Source organism: Oxyura jamaicensis, assembly GCF_011077185.1.
Source record: "Oxyura jamaicensis isolate SHBP4307 breed ruddy duck chromosome 17 unlocalized genomic scaffold, BPBGC_Ojam_1.0 oxy17_random_OJ94607, whole genome shotgun sequence".
NCBI lineage: Eukaryota > Metazoa > Chordata > Aves > Anseriformes > Anatidae > Oxyura > Oxyura jamaicensis.
The window spans coordinates 1-10163 of record NW_023304471.1 but is presented as its reverse complement, the minus strand read 5'-3'; the positions used below and the strand labels follow the sequence as shown (position 1 = coordinate 10163).

At 52.2% G+C, this 10163-nt stretch overlaps 2 protein-coding genes across 2 annotated transcripts; both read left to right on the top strand.

The window, feature by feature from the left end:
* The first annotated feature begins 323 nt into the window (after window positions 1–323).
* Window positions 324–7759, top strand: CEL (carboxyl ester lipase). The gene is made up of 11 exons (XM_035312569.1): window positions 324–1412; window positions 1923–2073; window positions 2496–2618; window positions 3187–3384; window positions 3485–3615; window positions 4055–4162; window positions 4462–4579; window positions 5427–5613; window positions 6136–6339; window positions 6791–6988; window positions 7494–7759. The coding sequence occupies exons 1-11, from the start codon at window positions 1347–1349 to the stop codon at window positions 7678–7680; spliced, it is 1671 nt and encodes a 556-aa protein (XP_035168460.1). The 5' UTR covers window positions 324–1346; the 3' UTR covers window positions 7681–7759.
* Window positions 7760–8812: 1053 nt separating this feature from the next.
* Window positions 8813–9965, top strand: LOC118158015 (general transcription factor 3C polypeptide 5-like; the record flags this gene model as incomplete). The annotated part of the gene is made up of 3 exons (XM_035312570.1): window positions 8813–8998; window positions 9307–9532; window positions 9767–9965. Coding segments are annotated over exons 1-3 (578 nt in total), but the record flags the coding sequence as incomplete, so codon positions are not given.
* Between the last annotated feature and the right edge of the window lie 198 nt (window positions 9966–10163).

Here is a 10163-nt window from a genome sequence, read left to right as displayed (position 1 = left end):
AGAATATTTGACGTCCTGAACAGCTGCAGTTCCCCTTGTAAATGACGGGTATGATAAATATTTGTCAAGGCATGACAACGTCATCTCAGGAAAGTGAGTGAGGGACACATACCTGAAATGATGATGTATTATTTTAGCTCTTTGAAGTCCGTCCAGTCTGGTCCCGGAATGCAGTAAAAGCCAATGTCAACATCCACCCAGACAAGCTGAAACTCCTGTTGCCGTATCTGGCCTATTACATGGTAAGTCTGGGCATCTGCCCGTGGTCCTGGCTGAAGCTGCTAGGAGGCGGTGCAGGGGTGGATCACCTGGATGTTCCTGGGTCTCTGCAGGTTCTGAGGTCCCACCACCACGTACCTGAGCTTCATGGAAAGAGAAAAAGGGAAGGCAAACTTTGCTGTTGATCAGAAGCTACAGCTGTGGATGGTTCAGTAACTGTTAGCTGCATTGGTTCCAGTCTTCTTTGCAGCCCGGTCAAACACACAGTAGAAACCAGAATCAAAATCAGCTGGAAACACTCCTGAAAATAGGCAAAATTACATTCTCAAATCCCCCCATCTGTGAGAAGTACACCTTGTCTGCATTGATGGACATGTGGAAAACAGAAAAGGTGCCCTTTTCCTTATCCAAGGTAACTTAAAATTCTGTGCAATGACTTCAGCATCAAGCCTAGCCAGTGATCCTGGAAATAAAGCCAGCAGGACAAAAACACTTCCTGGCAGTGAGTAATTCCCTTCTGTTGGATGTAGCGTATGTTGTCCTTACGAGCTAACACGCTTCTCAATTCCATTTTGATTTTGCCAGTAGTTAACAAGGACTGCAAGAAGAAGGCAATGTGGCAGAGCTTCAGGTCCACAGAGGTTGCCTACTATGACCATTAGTCTGCTATCGCTGGCTGGATTGTTACCGTGCAGTCACAGAAATTAAAGATCTGCTGGCGTTGTCTGGGTCTTGTTCATTCCTCAGTGTGTAACAAGTGGAAGGTTTAACATTAGTGGTTGATGATATGCCCTAGTGCACGTTTTAATGTAATTTCAATCTCCTGCATTTGTGTGAGGCTTCTCAAGGCTTCAGCACTATGTTCCCTGATTTTTGTCAGATTGAGATATTTCCTTACATTTGGCCTTCATCCCACAAAGGCAACATCTGCAGGGCTCTCACACAGTGACGCCAGTCTACCTCAGCCATGGCTTGGCCTCAGCCTCCTGAAGGACAAGTGCGCTGGGGCTCCTGCAACACAACTTAGAGTAAAAACCAGGTCATGGCATTGACACATAGCCGCACTCGTAGCTATATATACATAGATCAACCTCTGGCTGGGGACCGGCTCCTCAGGTGCAGGCACCATGGCTCGCTGGGAGATCCTGTGCCTTGCCTTGTGCTGCTACCTTGGGGTAGCATGGGCTACAACGGTAAGTACGGAGGCATTTCTTATAATTGGAAAACTTTTTGACTGTTCCTGCCTGAATGAGCAAAATCCTCCTATGTCTACTCTGAAGCCACAATAGCGACAGCAACAGCAGGGTATTTTCCTGCCCTAAACATGGCAAAGGCTCTCAGTGACATTTTTCTGAAAGCTCCCCGCGCAGTTCTGTAGCAGGTCTGGCCTGGTTTACATCTTCAGGCGGCAGGTTCTCACCTTCTACCGAGTGTGCATGGAAGTGCAGGGAAATTGCTGCTGCCTGTCTGCTCCATTGGGCAGCATGCAGGACGTCTGCACGGGCACGGCCCCAGCAGCAGCAACCTGTGGGCTTTCCACAAGGAACCAAAGGGAAGGCTGGTGAAGAGAGGCTGCGAGTCAGCCCTGCGTGGGGGGACCCTCCAGGCAGGGTACGCTGTGGTTGCTGGCATCACGAGGAGCCTGAGCCATGAAGGACTGCAACGGATTCACTTTTCCCTCTTCTCAACGGTGCCACATTTAGCTGGGTGTGGTGCACACCGAGGGAGGATTCGTGGAAGGCGAGAATAAACGGCTGGGACTCTTCGGGGACTACATCGACATCTTCAGAGGGATCCCCTTTGCTGCCCCACCAAACACTCTGGAAGACCCCCAACCGCATCCTGGATGGGAAGGTAAGATCTGGCTTTTGGATGCTTTTGGGTGTGTTTTGGTTCCAACTTTTGTCTCTTTAGTCCATTATAGATAGGTAAAAGGTACTGCACTAACAGTGCCCTATGCAATGCCAAGAGAAAGCTGAGTCTCAGGGCAGGTTTGAGAGTCTGCATCTAAGTGCTCCCAAGTGACCACCTGAAGTAACAAATCCAAAGCATGGCACCTCAACCTCTCCTTCTCATGCCCTGGCTGTCCAGAGCTAGTTCACACAGAAAAGGGCACCACTTTGTTGCTCCCTTGGGACAGTCACAGTGGCTGGGGAGGCTTTGCTGTCTCTGTGCTGGACTTAAGGAGATGAGGAAGGGTGGACGGACAGCTTGCAACCAAAAGACAGAGCTGACACCTCTAACTAGGACCTGGTGTATTCTCTTTCTCCTCTCAGGAACGCTGAAGGCAAAAGAGTTCAAAAACCGCTGCATGCAGATGACACTTGCGCAAAATGATGTCCGAGGGAAAGAGGACTGCCTCTACCTGAACATCTGGATCCCTCAAGGGAAGAAACAGGGTATGTGCTTGGCAGAGACCTGGGGAGGAGATTCTCAGTTGCTTTCTGTGGACAAATGGTTTTGGAGCATCTCTCAGCAGCTATGTTCCCGTAGAGCGCCGCTGCAGAAGCACCAATTATCAGTGGGAAGGGTAGGAGCCGTGTCAGAAAATGTTCCTCAGCTGCAGCAGGTGGGGAGTATCAGTCTCTTCTACAGAGCAGAGATGTTTTTCGCCACAGGATATTGCAAAGTATCACGCTCTTGAAGGAAAGACATCCCTTTCTGGACAAATGGGTGTCGTACAACCCTAGCAATGATACAAAAGTCCTTTTCTGGTCAAGGAAAGAGAGGAATTTGTTTGGGATGATCTTTCTCCCAGTTTGCATCTCTGTCCCAGCTTTGTCAGCCCATAGGAAAGGTCCACACGTATTTACTGTCCTGAGAACACTTTGCCTGTGGTGAGGGTGAGGTGACAATGAAGGAAGGGGCATTTGAACCAGCCCCAGGAGGTCTGTAATGCCCAAGTGGGCATTAGGGTTGGCTCTGGCTACGTCATGCTTCACACTGCTTGTCCTTCTCCTCTCCCAGTTTCGACCAACTTGCCAGTGATGGTCTGGATCTATGGCGGTGCCTTCCTTGTCGGAGGGGGACAGGGAGCCAATTTCCTCGACAATTACCTCTATGACGGTGAGGAGATCGCCGTGCGGGGCAACGTGATTGTGGTGACCCTGAACTACCGTGTGGGGCCCCTGGGCTTCCTGAGCACTGGAGACTCAAACATGCCAGGTACCCGAGCTGCTCTCTTTTAGGGGTCCCTGCCACAGGACCCAAACTTACCAGCTTTGGCTGTGCCCTGGCTCAACGGCGGGTGCCCTCTCTTGCTCAGGGAACTATGGGCTGAAGGACCAGCATATGGCTATTGCCTGGGTGAAGAGGAATATCAAGGCCTTCGGGGGTGACCCAGACAACATCACCATCTTCGGAGAGTCAGCCGGTGCCACCAGTGTCTCTCTGCAGGTCTGTTGTCCTTGTCAGCCTCCACTGCAACCACTTCTGTTTTCTGTAAATGGGAAAGCCAGTCCCTTCGGCACTCTGTGGCTTTCCTCCACCTGATCTGCATCCTCTCCTGCCTGGGGACAGCAGGGCTCAGCCTCCTTGTTGTGTAGCTACTCCTCCTTCAGTTTAATCAGCTGCCCCACTGCAGGCACGCGTCCTCACTTCTGGGATCTCTGGTGAAACAGCTGTTAGTTGCCACGTCCCCCTGCTCTGCTCCTCTTCTCCCCTTTTCACCATATCATCTTTTAATTTTAACTTCTGAGCTTGTTCAGTGTCACAAGAGCTGGCAGCTTCCCTGGGCCTTGGGCACAAGCTGCGTGGGGGATCAGCCAGGTCTGGCAGGCAATCGTCTCTTCAGGAATTCATTACTGAAATCGACTGTTTCTATTTCGTGCTGCAGATACTGTCCCCAAAGAATGCAGGCCTGTTCAAGAGAGCCATCAGCCAGAGCGGTGTCAGCCTGTGCAGCTGGGCCATCCAGAAGGACCCACTCTACTGGGCTAAAAAGGTAACGTGCAGGTTGGGACCCAGCTGGCACATGGGACAGTTGGGGACCCCACACACCTACCTGGGCTGGCTGGATCACAGCTGTGCCACCCAGGGCAGCAATCCAGAAGCTGAAGTCTTGCTTGAGGGAACAAAGAAGGCATTTAATGGAGAAGAGCATAAAAAGCAAGGGACCTGGAAGAGCTATGCCGCCAAACATGAATTCTTTGAGATAACACCAACCTCTTCTCTACGGAGCTGGGAATGAAGCCTGACTTCTGAGGGTAATGCCATGAGGTTCTTCTCTCTCTCCTTCTGCAGGTTGGGCAACAAGTGGGCTGCCCCATAAGCAATACCACAGCCCTGGCCAACTGCCTGCGTGTCAGCGACCCCAAAGCTGTGACGCTGGCCTACCACCTGCAGCTCGTCAACCTGGCCAGTAAGTCCCGCAGCCCGCGCTGGGTCCTCCACACACAAAAGGCTCACATGCCTTCGAGGGGGCACTGGTGTGGTTGCCAGGAGTATTTAAGCAGTGTTTGTGTCCTTCAAGGGGGACAACAATGACAGATTTTACAGTCACCCTTCTGTGCAGTGGCAGCAGTGGCAGAGCAGTTGTCCGAGGGTCATGCCTTGGCGCCAAAACAGGTAGCTTCTGGTTTGCACTTTCTGCTTTGTGAAAGCAGCAATTCCAGAACATAGCTTAAAACAAACAAACAAACAAAAAATGTTCACACACCTTCCTACTTACCCTTGAGCCACTGGGTGCAGTGTAGGACCTGCTGGGTTCACGGCAGGAGGAGAATGTCTGCACGTCTGCTGCCTGTGGCAGTTTCCTTCCCAAGAAATTCCCTCCACTTGCTGGGGGTTATTACTTGTGGTCCTAGCAAGCAGCCCCAGCACTGAGCCCTGCTCAGAGCAGAGAGTGGTCAAGCTGCTGCTGTGCTGCTGCATGGGTGTGGGGCAGACCAGCCAGATGGGCTGGGGAGGAGAAGTTCTGCTCTTCCCAACCTTTGGTTGGCTTTTGAGGAGCAGACTGGGGAAAGAAGGAAAGGAGTTGTTGATGAAAATCTCTTGCTTTTCTCCTCCACCTCCAGGACGGGGTTTACTGAACATGATCCTGCGGTCACCCTGCTCCCTGGTGACATCCTACCATGCTGAAGTCACCCCCCAAGCTCTCATTCCCCTCAGCCTGTTCTTTCTACAATTCCTCAAGCAATGGGATATGCCAGGCCACACATCTGCCTTGCTGTGCTCCTAACACATTCTGTTTTTGTCTCCTGCTGCAGGTCCCCTGGTTCATACACTTGCCATCACGCCTGTCATCGATGGAGACTTCCTCCCAGACATGCCAGAGAAACTCTTTGCCAACGCTGCTGACATCGACTACATCGCTGGGGTCAACAACATGGACGGACACTTCTTTGCTGGCATCGATATACCTGCTATCAACCGCCCGCTGGTGAAAATCACCACGTAAGGAAAGGACTTCTTAAAACCCTTATCAAAAGGAACTTTAGTTATCCCCCCTACACCAAGGACTTAGTCCTGACTGGAGAAGGCACTAGCTTCAAAACAGGATCTCACTCCAAGCTGGGGTGTCTAACAGATACGTTGCCAAGTCCAGAGTCTTCAAGAGAAAGGACTTGTTAGTGGGGAAGCATCCCCAGATATCTCTGAGGTGCTCCTGAACTCAGTGGCATCGAGTGATAGGCTTGGCAGCCCTGATGTTCTTCTGTGCAGAGCAGGTACAAAAAAAATGCTGAGTGCCTACCGACTAAAGGAGCTTGTGTCCCATTTGGCCTCAAGCTGCTCTGCTGAGAAAGTTGAGGAGCACATGCCCTCCATCTAAGAGTTGCACTGAAATCCCTGGCTTTTATTTCACCAAACAGCTGCTGACCGCAGGGTTGGAGGTGAACGTCAAAGGGAGTTGGGATCAGTTCCCATGCCCCGCTTCAAGCTGCTGGTCCATAATTGGTGGAAATCTTGTCTTTTCAGGACTGATGTCTATGACTTGGTCAAAGGACTCACTGTGGACAGGGGGGACAGAGGAGCCAACCTCACGTACGATATCTACACACAGCTGTGGGGCGACAACCCAGATCAGGAAGTCATGAAGAGGACAGTGGTGGACCTGGCTACCGACTACATTTTCCTGATTCCCACGCAGTGGACACTGAACCTGCACCTGCAGAATGCCCGGTGAGCAGCTCAGTGATGGCAGCAGCCCAAAGCCTGGGGGGAGCCCTGAAATGCTGCTCTCTCAGCACAAGGCACTGAGGAGCTGTTGAAGAGGGCTGAAATTGAAGGAGCCACCTACATGTGGCTTGTACGAACGTTACTTCTCTAATGCTATAAGGGAGTCATGCTGAGAAACAGTTTTAAATTGCCATTAAAACAAGTTTTTGCATCTCAAAAAGACCCAGCTTCATCCTGGCAATGTTCAAATCCATGAGACACACCAGCTGGATGATGGGAGGGTTAGAGTGACAATCAGAAGTGGAAGTTAAAAATTACCAGATAGAGGGATGTTTTCTGAAAGCAAGTCTTAGACAATTCCAAGCACATGAGCATCTTAGAAGGCTGAATGTCTGGCTCTGCTGATGTTTGGAGCATAGTTATGAATCTGCACCCCTCTATTTTATTTCCCCAGGAGTGCCAAGACATACAGCTATGTGTTCTCCCAGCCATCTCGGATGCCCATCTACCCAAGCTGGGTAGGAGCAGACCACGCTGATGACCTGCAGTACGTGTTTGGGAAACCCTTTGCCACCCCTCTGGGCTACCTGCCCAAGCACAGGACTGTCTCAGCTGCCATGATTGCTTATTGGACCAATTTTGCCAGGACGGGGTAAGTGATTCTGGTTCCACACGTGGGGCTTGCTACAGCACTTCAACCTGCTGCTGTTGCCTATCAGCTTTTCAGAAGCAGTTCTCAAAAGCAGGGTGCCCTCTGTCTATGCTTCCACCTCAAATCTGGTTCTGTCTCCCAGTGGTGGAGCTTGCTCTGGGCCCTCCTCATCCAGAGGACACCCAGGTTCAATGCAGCAGCATTTTCAGAACCTGTGATCTCTGCTTAAACTTAATGTTGAAGCTTGTTTCTGGACCCTGGATTTCAGACAGTAGTTAGCTGCTGCGTGCAGCCAGGACTGATACTGGGGGGACCAAAGGAGGAGAATACACGTCAGCAAGTTGCTCCTAGGAGGCAGAATCGCTATCACTTGTCTCAATGTCAAACTCTTTCCTTGCACTCACTTAAAGCCTCCCGTGAGCACAGGCAGGATCCCCAGACAACACAAACCTTGCTACGTCCACAAACCGCCCTCATAAAACAGAACTGTTTCTTTTTTTCCCAGTGATCCCAACACGGGGTATTCAGAGGTGCCCATTACCTGGCTGCCCTACACCACTGAGGGCGGTTACTACCTGGATATCAACAACAACTTAAACTACGATTCCGTGAAGCAGAACCTGAGAGCCCCATTCGTGAACTACTGGAACGCCGTCTATCTGAAACTGCCGCAGGTTGCCACCACCCCGTAAACTGTGGAGCTGCTGAGAAACTAAGGAAAAACACCTTGTAAAGACAGACTTAGTTCATTAAAGGCTTGCTTGTAACTGAGTGGTTTTGGCTTCTTCATGTCTTTGGTGTGACATGATTTTGTCTCTAGCATGACAGTCAGCATCATCCTGGAGCAACATCCAGCCTCTGGGCAAAGCGTTTTCCCCTGACACAGCAATTGACACATGGTTAAGCTGCTGATGCATCAGTGCCAAAGCTTGGTCTGCTCTGCCAGCTTTTTGGCTCAGGAATTGTTTTTCCCGGTTGCCTACGTGATCTGTCGCAGGACAGACCCAATCCTGATCTGTGCCTTTGGATGCTGCCACCTTACAATCATCCAGACTAGTAACAAATAACTCGTAGATAACTGCAGTTGTAACGTATGCAACACAAACCTCTTAGTGAATCGTTGCCCAGTTCACTATTAAAAAAACAAACAAACACAGGGGAAGTTATTCTGCATGGGTTTATGGCCCAAGTCTGTTTGGGAAAGGGAGCTACAGCTCGGGAAGGAAGATGAGGATCAGGATTTGTCACCCAGGATTTGTGCCTGGAATTAATCCCGACTTGACACCACTGTGGGTGACACCAACCCTACCCCACACCATCACCCTCTCACCGCCTGCTTACCATGTGTTGATCATCCTTCCTCGGAAAAGAAGGCCCCAGAGGTCGGTGAGAAGCAGGGGAAGGAGAATTGCTCCCAGCCCTCTGCCTGCTTGGAGCCGCTGCAGCGCGGGCAGCGCCCGCCGAGGGGCAGTGCGAGAGCGGCCCATGGGCAGGGAATGGAGGCACAGTGGGAAGCACGGGATATGGGATGTCCGGGAGGCAGAGCTGGATATAGGATGCCTCCTCTTCTCCAGACCAAACACCTCCAGTTCCCTCAGCCGCCCGTCACAGGACTTGTGTCCCAAGCCCCTCACCAGCTTCACAGCCCTGCTCTGGACACACTCCAGGGCCTCCACGTCCTTCTGGTACTGAGGGGCCCAAAGCTCTCGGGGGGGGCTGGAAACGGCCTCGCGGCCGGCTTCGGCTCTCGGGACCCGGCCAGGGCTGTGGCCGAGGCGGGTAGGAACCTTGGTGGTGCGGAACCATCGCGCTGAGCCCGCGGGGCGGCGCCGGGCGGCTGCCGGGCGGGCCGGGGCGATGGCGGCGGCCGGGCGGTGCTGGGGGGAGCGGGGCTCGGCCGTGGTGCAGCTGCCCCGCACGCCGCGCATGGTGTCCGTGGAGTACCCGGGGCTGGTGCGGGATGTCGGAGCCGTGCTGCGGACCCTGGGAGGAGAGGAAGGGGTGTCGCGGGTGAGGGGCTGCGGGGGAACGGGGAGCTCGGTCCAGGCTCTGGGTAGGGTGGGGGGGGCTCGGGTTGTGATCCCCCCATTGGGGTCTCCCTGTTGGGATCCTCTCACCAGTGGGCTGCTATGGGTTAGGGAAGGTTTCTCTCGAGGCTTCGGGGTGATGCTGCTCGCCTGGGCCGTAGCCGGGTGAGGGAGGTGGGACGGGAGGTGTCAAATGTGGTCAGAGCACCCAAGGATGCCCCCGAGGTGCTGCAGGGAGCCTCCAGCCCTGGTGCTGTGCTAACAGAGACTGCCCTGTCCTCACCGACACAGATCTACGCCGACCCTGCCAAAAGGCTGGAGCTGTGTTTCCGCCCCAAGGACCCTTACTGCCACCCCGTGTGCGCCAATCGCTTCCCCACCTCCACCATGCTGCTCAAGGTGAGGAGGAGGACCAAGAGGAATAAGACGCAGGTGGACACGGAAGAGCCAGTCCAGCCAGAAGTTCAGTTTGAAATGGAAATTGTTGGGATTGTCACCACTGTTTACAAATTTCAAGGTAATACTTGTGTTTGGGTCCGCAGGGCTTAAAGATTGATGGGAAGGGCTGATGGGGAAAGGGAAATGTTTCCCTTGAAGACTGCAAAGAAAAACAAGTTGTCTGTTGTTACAGCCTCCTTTCTGTATAAACCTGTGTATTGACTTATCAGACAACTGCTCCTGAAAGCTGAGTGTTGGGAGAAGTATTATCTTCACAATGATCTCAAAATGTTCTAACGTTTCCTTCTCGCAGGAATGTCTGATTTCCAGTACCTGGCAATGCACTCTGGTCCTGATGGCAAACAAACCTCCATGTATGACAAAGTCCTAATGCTCAAACCAGAGAAGGAAGAATTTTTCAATAGGGAATTACCTCTCTACATCCCTCCACCAATTTTCTCACGTCTAGACACTCCTATTGACTATTTTTATCGGCCAGATACCCAACACCGGTTAGTGCCTTTTCTCCTGATATAGTAAATATGCAGTGTAGGATGCATGAGTGTGGCTTTCTGCATGCTTCCAGGGGGCTGGAGCGGAGAGGAGAGTATGGAGAGTCAATGCCACGTGTCCTGTGACCACATACATCGGACCTGTGCCCTGCTGGCCCCTGGTTACTTTTGCCAGGAGAACAATCTGCAAGGTCTCCC

What these genes read in the sequence shown, in the direction of transcription:
- CEL (XM_035312569.1), top strand. Translation starts at nt 1,347, where the DNA reads ATGGCTCGCTGGGAGATCCTGTGCCTTGCCTTGTGCTGCTACCTTGGG. An exon ending in ACCGCATCCTGGATGGGAAG is followed by an intron (nt 2,074 to 2,495) that starts GTAAGATCTGGC and finishes TTCTCCTCTCAG; the next exon opens with GAACGCTGAAGGCAAAAGAG. An exon ending in ACCAATTTTGCCAGGACGGG is followed by an intron (nt 6,989 to 7,493) that starts GTAAGTGATTCT and finishes TTTTTTTCCCAG; the next exon opens with TGATCCCAACACGGGGTATT.